At 41.1% G+C, this 18,153-nt stretch overlaps 1 protein-coding gene across 1 annotated transcript; it reads right to left on the reverse strand.

Annotated features, from left to right (window-relative positions):
• Nucleotides 1-3,873: 3,873 nt before the first annotated feature.
• On the reverse strand, nt 3,874-17,933 carry LOC108684410 (zinc finger homeobox protein 3). Its single transcript, XM_018188706.1, has 4 exons — nt 14,698-17,933; nt 8,242-11,090; nt 4,525-7,242; nt 3,874-4,387 (listed from the first exon to the last, which is right to left on the reverse strand). The coding sequence occupies exons 1-4, from the start codon at nt 17,825-17,827 to the stop codon at nt 3,884-3,886; spliced, it is 9,201 nt and encodes a 3,066-aa protein (XP_018044195.1). The 5' UTR covers nt 17,828-17,933; the 3' UTR covers nt 3,874-3,883.
• Between the last annotated feature and the right edge of the window lie 220 nt (nt 17,934-18,153).

Raw genomic sequence — 18,153 nt, forward strand, 5'->3', positions numbered from 1 at the left:
TATAGGTACCTAACGTGGACGAATCGCAATATTGATGATTGTATTTAGCATAATATGCTGTTACTGTATATGAAGAGAATTTTCCTTTAAAATTCACTCTGAAAATATGGTAGTCGTGGTATAATACAATATTTTAAAGATTTTTACCATGCACTTCAGTAAAATTAATTAAATTTATTTTATACTTGTAGTTTTATTAATAAATGAGAGAAATTATAATTTACATTAAAATTCTTTAAAATACAATGTTGTCCCATGACTATCATATTTTTAGGATAAACTCTAAGAAAAAATTCTCTCCGTATATAGATCTGTTTTTTTTTATTCTTGCACTGAACTGGAGCTCTCTTTCTCGCTTTCATCAAATATCAAACATATATCTAACTGTAAGTTCCAAAAAGTACCAAAACTGTACATTAGTTCAGCCTCGTTAGAAAATAGACTCTATGTTATCAAACCGAATAAATTCTTTTAAAGTCATTCAAGTAATTTCATGTGCCCAATCATACATAGATAATAAATTATATAATTGCAATACATATTATATCTTACATGTAATTGCAGTCATTTATATGACCTTTGATTCGAATCCGCGGTAGCAAGTTCGAAATTCCTTGGCATAGTGTTAATTTTAATGATTTTAATGATTAATTATAAAATATATAAAATCCATAAAAATTTTGTCTGACACATTATTGTGATACATTTTTCTATACTATTTTCTATCTGACTGTTTCGCTGATAATTTATATATTAAGTGTACAACTTTGCTTCCGCCGTTTTCCTATAGATGGCTTTAGCGGTAAGTGGTGGTCGAAATAAATAGATCATAGACGTCATACAATAAACTTGGGCATCTATCGACATAAACCCATAGAAACATTAGTCGATTTGTGTCTTCATCATAAAGTTATTCTCGATTGAAAATGTCAGTTTATGAGCCAAATTCTCGTCATTTGCGGGAGGGTTTAATTTTTTGCTTCAATATGAAGAAATCTGCGGCTGAGGCTGCATCGAATGCTCTCAAATACTTATGGTGAGGCCGCTATTAGTGAAAGAACATGTCGTGAGTGGGTTCAACGCTTCAAGAACGGTGATTTTGACGTCCAAGGTCATGCTCTGTATTTGGTGGGACCAGCTCGGCGTAGTGTGTTATGAACTGTTAAAATCGCCTGAAACAATCACAGGCGATCGGTATCTAACGCAATTGCTGCGTTTGAGCCGAGCATTGAAAGACAAACGGCCGCAATACAACGAGAGATACGATAAAATGATTTTGCAGCATGACAATGCTCGACCCCATGTTGCGAAAGTGGTCAAGACATAGTTGGAAACGTTGAAATGGGAAGTCCTACCCCACCCGCCGTATTCTCCAGACGTTGTTCCCTCTGACTATCACTTGTTTCGATCAATGGCACACGGCCTGGCTGACCAGCATTTCCGGTCTTATGAAGAAGTAAAAAATTGGATCGATTCGTGGATAGCCTTAAGAGATGATCAGTTTTTTCGACGCGGAATTCGTACGCTACCCGAAAGATGGAAGAAAGTAGTGGCCAGTAGTAGATGGACAATACTTTGAATCATAAATGTATAACCAATTTTTTACAATAAAGCCTCGAATTTCGGAAAAAACGGCGGAAACAAAGTTGTAAAAATCAATAATAAACGATTTATTAATTCCGTATAATCACAATAAGTAAGAAATATTCGTAATTGGCTTCCATAATTCCGTGTCAATTTATATCACATTTGTAATCCTTTTTTATTATCCGATCGGATAGCCAGATATTATTAATATCCAGAAATATATCCGATTGAGATTTTATATTGAAAGTTTGCGTCATTAATGAAAATTTTATTCGTTTTAGCTGAACTTCTTGCAAAGTTCATTCTTCCTTTCACGGGAAGATAAAGAAAATTATCGTTATTTTTCCTTTGCTTTTTTTTTAATTGCGCATCGAATTTTTCCATATGGAGAGAAATCAAATATAAATGTCAGCTTTGACCTTTGGGATCTGTCATAATGATTTGATTCTTGAAATATGTTGTTCAACAAAATCTAAGAGACACGTATTTTTTTTGCATCAGCCTAATCTCAGTTTTCAAGGATGAAACAATTCCTCAAAATAAATGAGAGTATTTTTCAAATACAAGGTTGCTATAGATTTAGAATTCCTAGAAAAATATAAAAAGTCTGGAATTAAACATTTTTTTCACAATTTTCTTAAATGTTCTTATTTTAAAAAGTATTCATAATTTTTTAAATATATCTAATTTTAAATATATCTACATTTATAATAATAAACATTAAAAAACATTAAAAAATTATACACTTTATATATACATTTTTTACATATTATTACAAAGGAAAACGCTTTTAAGATATTCTTGCGTTCATTTCTTGTTCGTAACGCCGTTTTTCCATAATAATTGGAAATTATTGGCTATTGTCCTTTCTTGCTACGCAGCAAACACAAATGTTTTCGCGTACTGTGTGCAAGAGCCTCTCTATCTTCTATTTTTCCACTTTTTGCTAACGCGTTTAGATTAGCGATTTATTTATATTTATTAGTTTCAGTAACGTTAAATCACTTTAACAATAAAATTAACTACTAATCGATTTTAAAAATTCAAATATTAACACGATATTCGATCGCAATATTAGACACTAAGATCCTCGCCTTAACCAAATGTAACTTTCTTCACTTATTTGTATCGAAAATTTTTTAGTTCATTTTTATTTAATATTATTAAAATTTAAGATTACATATTTGATATTAATCATGGAAAATATTAGATTTTTTTAAAAATCCAAACACAATTAAAGCGTATATATAAAATCATAAATTTTGTCTAAAACATTTTTCTGTACATTTCAGGGATGTATTGTGTATTCCACAATACATGACTACTGATAGATTGAAATTCTTATTCTCTGTTCTCTGTTCCCTGTTCCTTTTATTATTCTCCTCATCTGTCTGTTTAATCAATTAAAACTGATAATTAATAGCAATCAAATAATAGCTTTGAGAGGTCATTTCATCCTTTATGTTAGGGACGCACCGGATATTCGGGAAATATCTGGTATCCGGTATTATCCGGTACTTTTTCACTATCCGATCGGATAATCGTATATTATTATTTGATAATATATCCGGCTAAAATTTTATATTGAAAATTTGCGTGATTGATGCAAAATTTTATTCTTCTGTGCTGCACTTCTTGCACAGTTGATTTTTCTTTATTTTCTTTTTATGTTAGGAAAATAAAGAGAAAATTATTATCGCTATTTTTCCCTTGCTTTTTTTTGCAAGTCTTGCTGTAGATATCCGATCGGATATCCGAAGAAATAACTGGTATCCGGTCGGATAGTTGTCCTACTGAATATCCGACTAGATATCGGTATCCGAAAAGAAGTGATACCGGATGTCCGATATCCGGTATCCGATAATTTTACGATCCAATGCATCTCTATTTTATATCTGAGAGATTGGACTGAGATATAAAAAATACGTCTTTAGATTTTTACGTTTAATAACATATTTCAATGAAAATCGAATCGATCCCGGACAACTGTGACAGTTTCCCTTGTGAGTAAAGCAAACTTTCAAACAATCTATCATACAAATATATGTATGTATGTATGTATGTATTAAATACAAGCTATAAATATAATGTATGTGTGTATATAATATATATATATAATATATATACACACATATATGTAATATATATGTACATATACTATGTAAATATATGATATTTATAAATATATAATATATGTACACATATTTATAGATAAATATATATATAGATTTATATGATAGTTCGTTATAAATTTGTACGAATTTCAATTCGATATCATATGTTCGGTATGATTCATTTAATCGTTTAAGTCAGCCAGACACTCACCGGCCGTAGTGCTAGGTGCGCTGGCCGCAGCGGCGGCGGGATGCTGTTGCTGCTGCTGCTGCTGCTGTTGTGACTGAAACATTGCCGTGGGATGAAGGAACACGGATCCATACATCATGTTTTCGTCCGTTTGCTGTTGTTGCTGCTGAGTGACTTGTTGACTGGCCGTAGTGACCACCGGCGAAGTGCCGATACCGGGCACGCCGGCGGCATTGTTGCCACCGGGCACGATCGGCGCTCCGGGAGTCGGTGGTACCAAACTGCCCTCTTCGACGGCCACGCGCACCGATTCGATGTGTCGCCGCGAAAAGACGTGCTCCTGCAGCGGTGTCTTGGCCGAGTAGCGTACAGAACACAATCTGCACTCGTCTGGTCCGGTTGGGCCACGATGTGGTTGAACGGCTGAACCTTCGGCTGGCAAACCAGCCGCTAATCTGGCCTTCTTCTCCTTAGCACGGGCGTTCTGGAACCACACCTGCAACTCGTCTCATTAGTATCCGTGAGCTCGGATCGTGAATTAGATGCACACGCGTTCAAGGAATGGTCTTCTTGTGGATATTAATGGTTATTATGAGCTCGAGGTCGGCTCACATGAGGACTATCGATGCTCACCTGGACCACCCGTTTCGGAAGACCAATCTCACGGCCAAGCATCTCGCATTCGGCCATCGTCGGCGTCTTGTAGTCCGAAAAGAGTGACTTCATCACCTTCACTTGTGTAGCCGACATCTGTGTACGGTATCGCTTGCCGCCGGATTGGCCGGTATTGCCGCTCGACTGTCCACTGGTCACTGGTGTCCCAGGCGTATTCCCAGTACTTCCGCTAGCGGGTCCTTGCCTCGAGCTCTGCGTGCTCGAGGCCGGACTAACCGGTCCACTTTCATCATCCAAAAACTCCGTTGTCTCGCTCATGCTGTCATCATCGCAAATGCTACGTTCGGATAAGTCAGTTAGAGGTCCGCAATCGCTACCGCCGCGGAAGTGGACACCGTGTTGCTCTTCAAGAAGGCTGCTGAAGTTGCTCAAGCACAATTTTACTGGCCGGCTGAGATCGACTGGTTTGCTTAGATCCAATGGTGATTCGCAGCTATTTCCACTGGCTTGATGATTTGCCGTTTCTTGTTTTCCATTACTAGCGTGCGCTTGTATTTCGCTAAAATATCGCCTCATGTCATCATAGTATTTCAGGGATTTTAAAGATGACTCCATGATGTCGCTGTTAGGTGGAAACAATGGTGGCATCATTTGAGGAGTGCTAGAATTCGAAGGAACAGATTCCATCGAAAGTTCTTCATCCGGGATGTTATCGATGTTCACTTCGCCGCGAGCCACCTGATCGGCATGTTTGCTGCTGAGATGAGATTCTAAAGCGGATTTGACTTTGAATAACGCTGGACAGAATGGACAGCGCTTATTGATAACTTGGCTGTGAGCACGAAATTGGCCTTTGCGCTCGCGAGCGCGCGTATTCTGAAACCACACCTGTACCACACGCTTCTTCAAACCAACCTCCCTAGCGATTGTCTCCAGCATCTTTCTTGATGGATTAGATTCGATTTGATATTTCTGATAAAGATAGTCTAACTGTTCTGGAAGTATTGTGGTTCGTAAACGTTTGTCCTTGGGTTGCTCGTTGTGTTCCGAGTTCGAACGGTTGTCGCTGCCAGTTCCCTCCTCGAGATCCTCGAATTTCCTCTTTTGTATCATGCTGATGAGCGAATGCGGGGTGTCCGTTGCAACTCCAGCCTGGCTAGCGTTAAGCGCTTGCTGCTGTAAGATTCCGAATGGTGAGTCAGGTGGATACGCAGAGGGAAATAAGGTCGGGTTCATGATATGTATTAACTGATGTTCGCGCCAAAGTTCAAATCGGCCGAACATCAGGTTGCATTTTTCGCATTGAAAACTACCTTCCTTCGATTCTGTCTGTGACTGTTGCTGCTGTTGTTGCTGCTGTTGCTGTTGCGACTGATGTGTCTGAGGCAGAGTTTGCTGCTGATGTTGATGAGGTGACGTAGCAGTGCTCAATGGTTGTTGCAACTGTTCGGAAAGCGCGGGTGCGGTTGATGGATTGTTAGTTACTGTATTAGTTGTAGTCGTTGTGGAGCTACTGTTACTGTCTTCGGAACTCAGAACTGCGGCGACCTGAGCTGCCGCAGCCTGCGCTTGCGCACTCCTCTTGGCGTCTTCTTCTTTGAAACAATGCGTTTTTTGATGGCGTATGAGTTCGTAATATCTTTGAAACACTAATAGGCATTTTTTACACTGGTAGTTTAAACCTGGCGTTCTCTGAAATCGACCAGATCCGTCATCATTTTCGCGTCCGCCTGGTGTCACGGGTTCGGCGGCCGGTTGATTTTCATATACTTTACGTGCTTTCTGCCTAGCGTTTTGAAACCACACTACAATCACGCGTGGACTCAAACCGAGGAGTTTGCTAAGATATTCCAAATCATCATCTTTTGGATACGCATTGTTTTCAAAGAATTCCTGAAGAACTTTTATTTGATAATCGGTAAATCTCGTACGATTAGCACGCTTACCGGAACTGCCACCAGAAGTGCTGCTGCCGTTACTATTGCCACCGAAATAATCAGTTGGACCACGACCCGGGCTTAGAGATCTCTGAGGTGTGAGTGCCATTGCAGCAATTGCACTCGGTACTACGCCGCCGGCTCCTGGAGTAGGACTGGCAAAGTTCTGGGAGGTCAATTTCGGTGGTAACATCGGAGTACTCGGGGTATTCGTGGTTGATGAAGTATGGGAGGAAATATCGTGATGGATAGCCGAGAATACGGAACTCATACTGAGTGCAGGTGAATGCGGTCGCGATTGTTGTCCACCTGAACTGCCGGGCGAATGATGCTGCTCTTCTTGATGTTGTACAACTTGTTGTTGCTGTTGACACTGTGACTGTTCGAGTGCCTCCTGTTTAATTTCGGTAGATTGAGATGCGTTGGTGTTTTGCATAGACGGTGGAGGCGTGGCTTGCTTATTTGGGCTTTTATCGTCAGAGGAACTGCTACCGGATACGCTCGAATTTAATGGGGTTACCTTCGCTTCACCAGTTTTCTCGTACTCTTCGAGATTTAGAGTGGTACTTGGTGGGTTATTAAAATTATAAGGACTATCTTTGTTACGTTGTCGTTCTTTAAATAACGTATTTCGAAACCAATGTTTTATAACTTTAGGCGGCAGACCACTCTGAGCGGCCATGTCTAAGATTTGCTCTTCGCCAGGAGAATTATTAATATCGAAATGAGCCCGTAATATTTTTAGTTGTTCGTCAGTGATACGTGTACGCGCTCGTTTCTGCGATGCAGCTGCATTTGCCTGAAAGGTCAAAAGGATCACTTTTCTCCTGATATCTAATTCTAACGTTCGACATTTATCTATAAAAAAAAATATTGTATATCTATAAAAAAAAAAAGTGTAGTATTAATAATGAAAAAGCAGTAAGTTTTTGTCGGAAAATCACTGCTTCAGTGAAGCTATTAAAGCTATTAAAATCTAAATAAGAAATTATTAATGACCTTTCTTTGATTCCTTACTGAATCGAAATGTATAAAAAACCAATCAAAGAATTTTACAATAGTTGCAAAGCTCTCTACTGAACACAGTCAATGATTTTTATAATTTAATTATTTCTTGTCAAAATTTAGGGAGGAGTCCTCTTGCAAGTGTTCTCTTGCGTATGTTCATGAATGTTGGAATTAATAATTGAAAGAAAAAAAAATTACATACATATATACTGAATATGCTGAAAAAGGAAATCAATTTGCATTATAACGAAAAGCGTTGAATAAAAATTTCCTTTTAAGGAAATTTCCTTTTGATTGTGTCATTTTTCGCATGTGAAATTTAATCAAATTCCCGATATAATTAGGTCTATAATCGAAGTTAGAGCCAGACCATAGATATATCATAATTTATTTGTACATATTTTCATATGTATTTGATACATAACTACATTTTTATCAACGGAGCTAAATGAATATAATATTTTGTGAAATATTATTTAATCTTAGAAATTTAGAATTAATCCAAGGAGGATCGATATGGATTTGAATATCTGGACATATACAAGATATAATGAGGTGTTCATTTGATAATCAAGACATCCTAAACAGTCTTTGGATTATAACAGATAATCCCCAGATGTAAATATTCTTCATTAAATTAATTGTTTTCATTGATTTTTTATTCAATATTTTAACACGTTTGCTGATATTTTTTTATCAGAAGTTCTTTTTCATTAACGGATAAATCAATAGTTAAGTAAAGCAATAAATATTAAGTTCAAATTGCGAGCATATATATATCACTACATACCGCTGCTGCAGCTTGTTGCTGTTGCAAGGCAAGATGTTGCTTAGCAAGGAGATCTTGATTAATTGATGGATATGCAGTAGCAGCACCATCATACGGTGGTGGCGGTAGCATCATTGGCACTAGAGGTGGTTGCAGATTCATAGCGGCTAAAGCGGGTACGTTTAATCCTAATGGTAATCCCATCATTCCCATCATCAATCCTGGATATTGTTGTAGCTGTTGCTGCAATTGTGATGCAGCCATTGCATTTAGAGCAGCTTGCATTTCGGTCATTTGTTGTGCAAATGCAAGTTGAGTGTGTTGTTGCTGTTGCTGCTGCTGCTGCTGCTGTTGCAATTGTTGTTGCTGCTGTTGTTGCTGCTGTTGAGGAATATGATGCTGTGGATTAGATAGGACAGTCGGTGTCGTGGAATCTGTACTCGAAACTGGCGTGTTGCTCAACGCCGGTGTAGTCGCTGGAGTAGTAGATGTAGCTTCTGGCGTTCGACTGATACATTCTTTGCTTTCAGCGTTATCGTCTTTCTCTTTTTCGCGAAATTCTTTGTCAGCACTGAGATCTTGAGGTTGTGTAGTAACGGCTGTGGTGCTTGTCGGCGTCGTAGTGGAGGACGTGGTGGTGGACGTCGCAACGACAGTTTTCTTCTCGTACTCGCATTTAAACTGTTGCGCATATTTCTCGAGAAATTCACGCGGTACGAGATCGCGATGGACCTCCTCACAATGAGCTTTCAGGACCCAAACGCTGCTGAATTCTTTGTTACAATGTTGGCAAGTACTACGCGTAAGTTCTGGTATCACATCGTCCACATCCATATGAGCCTCTTCGACTTCTTCCTCTTTTACCTGCATGGCTTGAGCAGCGAGTGCTTGCTTCTGTTGTTCCTGCTTCTGTTGCTCTTGTTGCGCTTGAAGAGCAGCAGCCGCTTCCTCCTCCTTGCGCTGTCGTCTCTGGTGATTCTCATTGAACTGCATGACAAGATCAAAGCCAAAACTCTCCAACAAATGTTTGTACATTTGTGAGGTCTTATGTCGTGGTTGGGAAAGGATATCTTGCGTGGTTTGCGATGAATGTTGTGTAGTTGATTGCATATGTTGTTGCGGTCCTGGTGTCGTAGATGTAGGAGGTGGTGTCTTAGTTGGGGCGGACGAAGCTAATTGCTGCGATGCAGCAAATTGCTGAAATAATGCCAATGCCGGATTGTTCAAAATTATATTACACAATTGTTGATGAGCCGCTAGTTGATCTTGATTGACGAACACACTGTTGCATCGCGCACAAGAGAGCATTCCTCCAGTATTGCTTGTATTTGTGTTGACGGGCGGACTGTTCGGACTTAGCGGTGGTTGTTCAATCAATGGTCGAGCTAGATCTAATTGACCACTGGCGGCAAGATCTTGTAGTTTACTGGCACGCGTTTGATGAAGAACACTTCTCATATGGATATCCAAAGTGCTGCCTTGAGTATAAGCGACCTTACAGATGTTGCATTTGTATGGTTTCTTGTCTTGATCTTGTTGGGAGTCGGGCGATTCAGTCGGGCTAGCGGGAGGTACCACTGAGATCAATGTATTGTTGTTACCTTGCTCCTGCATCGCCCGCTTTAACTTGTGCAAATGACTTACGCTGTTGTAATGCACCAGAAGTATGTTCTTTTGCGTGAAGCTTTCCTTACAAACGTCGCATTTATATGGTCTGTTAGGGTCCAAATATTTTTCCATGGGATAAGACATTTTCTCACCTTTGCGATGCAATAAGGTTTTATTGTGGCCAGTTAGATAGCTCTGTCGTGTGAAGGCCACTTTGCATCGATGACATTTAAATTTTCGATTTGGATCTTGATAGGAATCCTCCGCAATTGTTTGGCTATTTAAATAATCCTCCAGTAATCGCTGTTCCTTCTGCAACGGAGAACTCAATGAATCACTGGCATCACTTTCTTCTTCATCACCTCTACCAGCATCATCTTCCACATGTAGCTCGCTTGCCAGGCCCTGTCTCTTCAACGTTTCTTCCGTGAATGCCTGAAGAAGAGGATGCTGGAGTAAACTCTGCTTGTATTGATTCATTTCCTCTTCGTGGAGATCGTGGGCAGATTCCAAATGTCTCTGAAGCGCTTGAACTGAGCGAAAAGATCGTCCGCACAGAGCGCATTTAGTTGCATCTCTAATAGCATGATATTGAGAGTGTTGCTGAAGTTTCTCCAAGGTTTTGAACGCAAGGCTGCACTGTACGCATCGATACTTGTAAACGTGTTTCTCGCTAACTGCCAAAGTAGGCGTAGTAGTTGGATGAGCTTCCCGGTGATGTTGCTGAAGTTCCTCGATTGAACGCCAAACTCGGCCACACACATTACACCTAGCTGTCTCCTCGATTTCGTCACTGCCACCCCGTTCACTCATTTCTTCTTCCTGTTGGGTTTTCGTCGTTGTCGTGGGCGATGTTGGCGTCGTTGTAGTCGTAACAGCCGGCGTCGAGGAATTCCGATTATTATTTAACCAATGGCTTTGATCCACCAATACTAATAGCCTCTGTAGACCGTCGGTATTAACGGAGTGAATTTGCATCACGTGCTTTTCCAGGGCGGGACGTTCCTTGAAATTATCTTGGCACAACGGGCATAACAATTCCGCCGTCGGCTCTTCTTTTACCGTTTCAGTTTTCTCTTCCGAATCTTGAACGTGAGCTACTTGCAAATGCTGTCGTAATTCTTCTCGCGACGTTGGCTGATACGTACAGTATAGGCACGTAATTTCTTCTTGGTCATTCTCGGGCTCGGCTTCCACTTCTGGATCATTGTCCGGTTCTTGTTTCACTTCACTGCCGCAATCACTACCTTCTTCTCGTCGTTCTGGAAGTAGATGGAAAAAAAAAGTTTGTTTCAGAATTTTTATATGACAACGTACTTGTCGAACGGTTTTACATATATAAAACAATAAAAATTATCGCAATGCTGATTTAAATGAAATAAAATATTATTAAAATATTATTAAAAACCAATAGAAAGATCAATATCACTACAATTATGATTTAATAATAGTGGTGATAGCGGGACTAGAGTAGTTTTCAACACGTAATTTAGATATAAAAAGTTCCTCTCTGTTACTCCTCGCTTGTTTTTCGAAGCAATTTTAAGCAGTCAGTCTTATTATCTATTAGATTGCTCATCCTGTTTTCTTCTAGATTCTCGGACTCAACGAACATGTGGTCCCAAAATTTATATCTTTTACAAGCAAGGATAAAACAGCATATAGAATATGCAGACTAGGAATGTGCGATCTCAGTAAAACTCGCTAAAAGATCGATTTTTTTTAATTGATTCGACAAGGATTGATTTCGAGGCAGACCATTTCATTTAATAAGAGGTGGATTTTTAATTTCTTCAATAAGAGTTACGTTCATTTCCAGAAGACACAACGGTTGAGATATATTATCGCTGCGTTCCGAAACATACTATAGTAACTAGTAATAATAAAATAAAAAGATTCTTTCATTGAATCGATTTTCAACAGATTCAACAGAAGTCATTTAGTATTTATTTTTTAATGAATCAAATTCTATCCACCTGATCCAGGATCGATTTAGCGATCGATTCACTGATGGAGATCGTGCATCCCTAATGCAAACTATCCTCGCTTTCCTCTTCGCACAGTCAGTATTTCTTTTGTTATTTGTTTTTTTTTAATAGCAATATATACTGCTTTACAATTGCAAAAAAATTGATACTAAAAAATATATATAAAATACTAGCAATTTTCTAGAAAATTTGAATTAAGTTATAATTTGTCTATTTTTTATTAACATTGACATTTATTGATTATTTAATTTTATGATCAAAATGTTTCCATATGAAATTAAAACAACACGAGTATTTACAAAAAGAGAAGAGAATTTATGATCCATTTATTAGTAATATTTACGAACATCAACCGTGTTTTAAAATTACTAAACTTGTTTACTGCAGTCGACATTTATTCATTGCGGCATATATATCAAGTCGCGTAGCTTGACGACAATAATAAGTGACTAATTATAAAATTTTCATAAACGTGGCATATAATTAGTAACTTGTCTGTATGGAAAATGACGAGAAAAGTTTTAGGGCTGGTTCGTTTATAGCAATTTTAGGTAAACACCGTAGAAAATTCCGCAATTATGATTCATCGGGTAACTATATCGCATACTCTGAAGCTTATTTACGTTCCGCCGAGATTTGCCACAATAAATCGACTTCATCGGCGCGATATTAAACTTCGGTTTTATACATTCAGAGCCGGACAACCGCACGAGACAACCATCCATTTCCCAGCGAGTCATTCCCCGAGACATTAATTTAAAACTCTATGCGGAAGAAAATAAATTATAGATACTACCGGTGAACTATGACAGTGTCATACGACAAAAAGTTCAATATCATGTACAACCAGGATGGCATGCGCCTGTTAGTATTCTTTAACGACGCTATTTTATATAGATTTAAAAAAAATATTCAAACAAAAGATTATTATCCGTCATATTCAAGACAATTATGGCGCGCATTTTTCGAACATGTAAGTCAGTATCACGTAGTTTATTAACAAGAAATGAATTTAATTAATAGTTCATATTACTAATTTAAAGAAATTCTGATTTTCAACAAAATTTAAAAATAAATACGCAATATTTACTGTAATTAATTGTAAATACAATCTTTTTTATTAAAAACAGCTATATATGGGATAGATTGACCAACATGTACATTAAATATATCATATTATGTCATCTGTGTCTCTTGCGAAGAAGTATCCTAGATTAGACCGTTCAAGATTCACGTGTTCCACCCGCACTTGCGGATCGATTTGCGGCGGAATTATCCAGCACAATTATAAATACATCGATCCTTTCAATGCGCGGATGGAAAGATTTACGCAAGCGATCGCGCACGTAACGCGCGGTGTCGTCGCAAAGAGAAAGTTTTCCGTCGACGCGGCGGCTCGAGAACGAAGACGTACGTCAGTGTGTCTGCACGCGTCGCAGATGCTCTCGCGCCAGTCTTGTAACAATAATATGCCAAATTATAGATTGGCGACATCGAACTACCGATAACGGTTTCTACAAAAAAAAAAAGGAGAGGAGAGACCGAGAAGAGAAAAAGCAGAAAAGAAACAAACGAAAAAAAAAAAAAAGAAAGGAGGACAACTATGTACGCATCGCGCGGTATTGTCTGAAAGCACACTTGCAACGTGCAGCGTCAGTTGCGACGTCGCAACGCGCACGGAGCAAAACGCGTGCTGCTGGTTTCACCTCGCGCTCCTGCATTCTCTCTGCACTCGTATATTTATGTAAGTACAGCCCGTCAATATATAATAATACGCGGTATTGTGTGCGCCACACCGCGATGGTGGCGATGGCACACGCCACGGCCATATGCCACGTAAAATTACCGTCATCGTCGACTAATTATGAGATAATAAAATAATGAGACCAGTGAATTCATTATAAGGGCACAATCGCGAGCTTTCTTTGCTAGATACACTTTATGTAGGGTGCAGACCGATATAAAAGAATTCGTTGTAAAAGGAATTACATTCATCGTCACGAAATCTGATTATCGTAGTTTTAACATTTTTTTCGGATATTACTCACGTAGATCTTCTGTAATAAATTTCCACTGACACCTTTATTTCATTTATTATTTATAAAATACGTTATAACAGAAAGAGAATAGTAAGTTTGTAACGAATAACAAGCTTGAAGAAAGATACCACGGGTCGATTGATCGAGAAATACCACAATGTTCTTTCAGTATAGCGACAGCTGTCTCACGTAAAAAAAAGCGATTAAAGGAGTTCGCTTTTTGTGAATGACGAGGAAGTGAAAAACGCGACATATTCGTGATTACAGACCGAAGTCTTTTTCTTTTTCAGAGAAACCAAGTTGTTTGAACGTTGACACACTTTGCACCGTTATGTAACTTTCTTAATGTACAAGTTTTAGTACGTTGCTGTTACTTATTGATTGCTCTTTATAATTATGATATTAATGAATGTCATGTAAAACACATTCCATTTGTAAAACGTTTCGCAAAATATTATCTTTAATGAACAGAATATCCTTACCGTATAAAAGAGTCACTATTAACGGACGCTAATGATAATTATACAAATAAATACTTACTTAATATTTCATGGTAGCAACAGATAATATTTCTTATAGCGAATTTGGTTACTTTTGCATTACTAGATTCATGCACATTAAAATGCTGTGAAATTGGCAAAGTTCAATATAAAAACATAAATATTTTATACGATTAAAACAATGATAATACTGTCACGCGTTATTTCATTGTCAAAGTTGATTATATTTTGCCACTGTATTTAAATACTTTATATGAAGCAACTTTTTTAATATGTATTAATCCAGTATGAGTGATCGAATTCACTATTATACTTATGATGTATTTATTTGTTGTAACATACCATTGTTGGTACTCGTAGCGTTAGGTGTCGTTGGCGTGGTCGGACTGGGCTGTTGCGTGGTCGGTACTTCGGGATCACTCGTCACCTGGAACATGACGCTGATATCCGTGTGCGGAGATTCGTTTCCCGCAAGAGTGCTTCTTCTGGCGGTGTGAATATGGTGTATCTGTTCCATGTGAAGGTGCCGCAAAGATCTCACGTGTTGTAGAAGCGGCAATCGGTGCCGAGCACTGAACCCGCATATCACGCAATGATACAATTTTCCAGAGGATTGGATGTTACTGCTCGCTTCGAGCAGGTGACGCAACAGAAGAGACGCGGCTTCGTGCCTTGGTAAAGCGGCGTGCAGAGCCAATTTATGAGCACTATTGGTGTAGTAATCGCACGCATGGCATCGCAACTGTGCGGTACTCGTGGGCGATCCCAAGTATTTGAGCTTCCATTCGTTACGTGGCCCACCTTCCTTTATGTGGTTCATGTGTTGCAGTCGTTGCAGGTGTTTGTCAGTCTTGCAATGTAACTGGAAATTTGCCTTTAGGTTGGTTTTATAGGAACAGAGTGTACACACGAAATTTGCGTTCATAACGGCGAGTATATCGCCTTCGCGGGTTCTAGTTCTGTCGACGGCTAGATGATGACTCAGAGCCTCGAGCGAGTCTGTCGCGAAATTATTGCAGATGCAACACTGATATAGATGATTAGGATCCTGATCGGCGGGTTCTGGTGGCGGTTCCATACTGTCAGGCGAAAGTCCGACATCACCGCCAAGATTGCTCATGGCAGCCGCGTTTGCTATGGAGCCTATGAGTTCTGGCGGAAACTGCGGCATTTGACCGCCGGTCATCATTGTCATCAAGACGGCCTGATTGTAAGCTAAGTCGGCCAACGCCGCTTCCGTAGGTTGTGGTTTGTCCAAACCGCCTAAGTGGAGCAAATGCTCGAGTTGTTGTTGTTGTTGCTGCTGATGATGATGTTGCGCCTGTTGATGGTGAGTCAACGCGTTCAATGTTTGTATGTGCTTGATGTTTTGGTGTAATACCATCGAGTTGTGCGTATGCTTTTCACTCGTCATGTGTATCCTCAGATTGCGCGCCACGTTTGTTTCGTAGTTGCATATGTCACAGCGAAACGAGAGCTTCGGTTTACTTTGATTGCCACCCTGAGCAGCTCGGTGTGGGCTATGATTCTGCTGATGATGGGGACTTCGAGTCGGCATTGGTGCATCCTGAGACGAGGAAGGATTGCTGGTACCAGAACCACCTCCGCCTCCCTGTTGCAACTCCTGCATATTGTTCAAATGTTTGTCACTCTGCATATGTATACTAAGATTGCCTTTCGTCGTGGTGGAGTAATTGCACACTTCGCACCTGTACGGTTTGTAGCCACAGGTGTAGGTTTCGCCACGCGCTAACCTAGGATGAGGCTGACCTGCATTGCAATAAAAACAGGATGTCTCGCTTTCTGGATGTTTTTCCTTCATGTGAATCTCAAGAGTCTCTTGATACTTGTAGTGCCAGTTACACTTGGGACACTTCAGGGTTTTGCAGGAATTTCGACTGTGTATTCCAGCGAGTGGTCCGCCGGGACCGGCGAGTCGACTACTCGTCAATATAAGTTCGCACTTTGGACATTCTACTCCACTTGGTCTACCTTGCATGTGTTCCGGACAGACACCTATCGTGGTGCCGGTGAGGAAATTCGGCGGAGCCTGAGTAAGAGCAGCGTACGAAGACGGAGATCCTTTGGTAGATGAAGTTGGCGGCGGTGGTGAGCTGTAATGCATGGCATCAGGAGCTTTGGCCCAGGACGCAGCACTTACTTGCGGACCGCTCCACGGATGTTGTTGTTGATGATTGTACGTGAGAGGATGACTCGAATGTGACGTGGGCGTAGTGGGAGTGCTCGGCGAGGGTCGTTGCTGTTGTTGCGTCTGTTGCGATTGCTGCTGTTGTTGCTGCTGTTGGGGACTGCTAGGTACGCCGGGTGTGCTCGTTGGGGTGCTCGTTGTGGTCGGCGTTGTCTCGTGTTCGTTGGACTCGCTACGTTGCTGTTGTTGAGCTTTAATCTGCGCGGGCGACGCCTGAGCGCAGGTCGAACTCGTGACGGGTTCTAGGAAACTGACGAGCGGTTGCTTTCCTCTACCCACGGCCTGTATAATGGCCGACGCCGTTGAGTGAGAGAGTATCTGTCGTTCGTCTTCCATTAAAGTAAGTTGATGCTCACCCTGGGCGTGCGCGACGAAACTTTTCGCATACCCAAAACTGAGCTTGCATATGAAACACATTAGGATAGGTTTGACAGGTACCGACGCGGCAGGCGGCGGCGGTGCTGTAGGCGCTGGAGGGGGCTGTTTACTACCCTCCGCGCTCCTATAACTGATCACCCGATAACTGTGCATTACGGGAAGATCGGGATTGTGCTGTTGAGACGCCGAACGCTGTTGCTGCTGTTGTTGTTGCTGCTGGTAGGCCTGATGCGCGTATAGTCGCGATACGTAGTACGCGCTCGCGATTTGCGGGAAAACTAAGGAGTGAGGAACCGATACACCGCGCCCATCTACAATACAACCGTCGGGCAAAGAGTCATCTTCACTGAGTTCACTCTCGCCTTCGATGATATAGGCCGACCCGTCTGGGTTGTAAACGATTTTACCGTCAAATTTTTCCACGTCGCCGCCCGTCGGACTCGGGCTCGGGCTGGGACCCTGTTGTTGCTGTTGCTGCTGACTTTGCGACTGCATCGTCATAGTCGTGGTGGTGGTGGTAGTAGTGGTGTCAGCGATAGGTGTGGGTGTTGGTATTGCGTCGCGGGTGCAGGGTTCTGTGCCCGAAGGTGGACTAGCCGTGCGGGGATGATGGGGCTGATGTAGTGCAGCCCCAGCCGCAGGGGGGGACCCACCCACTCGGCCCCCCTCCTCCTCCGGGCTCATCTCCTGCTTCTGCTGCGCGTACGTGGAATTTTGGAAGGGTCCGCCGTGTTGCTGCTGTCGCTGTTGCTGTTGCTGATGATGGGCCGCCACCAGCTGAAAGAACTGATGCTCGATCGCGCTCGGCGTGTGTTGTTGTAGATGCGAGGGAGGAATGTTGTGGTGCTGAAGGTGGTACGGGGGATGAGGCTCACTGGAGGGCATCACCCCAGACGTGAGGCGGGCGCCAGCCTCACATCACCTACGGCGTCTACGCCTACGTTCTCCGGACTTCCTCCGCGGACTCTTCTTCTTCCCTGCGGATTCGCCCGCTTCCTCGCCGACTGCCTCCCCGTCTTATCTTCTTCACCACGAAGAGACGGTTCACTAGCTACCCCGACGCAAGCCCAGGTCGTACCTGTAACAATTCAAATAAAGATTGGTCATTCAAACTGACGTACAACACTGACAATAATTTTACGCGCAGTTTTATGGTATAACCATATATGTATAAGCAGACAATTTTGAAATGATTAGAAATTACGTACAGC

This window comes from Atta colombica, unplaced genomic scaffold (genome assembly GCF_001594045.1).
Source record: "Atta colombica isolate Treedump-2 unplaced genomic scaffold, Acol1.0 scaffold134, whole genome shotgun sequence".
NCBI classification, from domain to species: domain Eukaryota; kingdom Metazoa; phylum Arthropoda; class Insecta; order Hymenoptera; family Formicidae; genus Atta; species Atta colombica.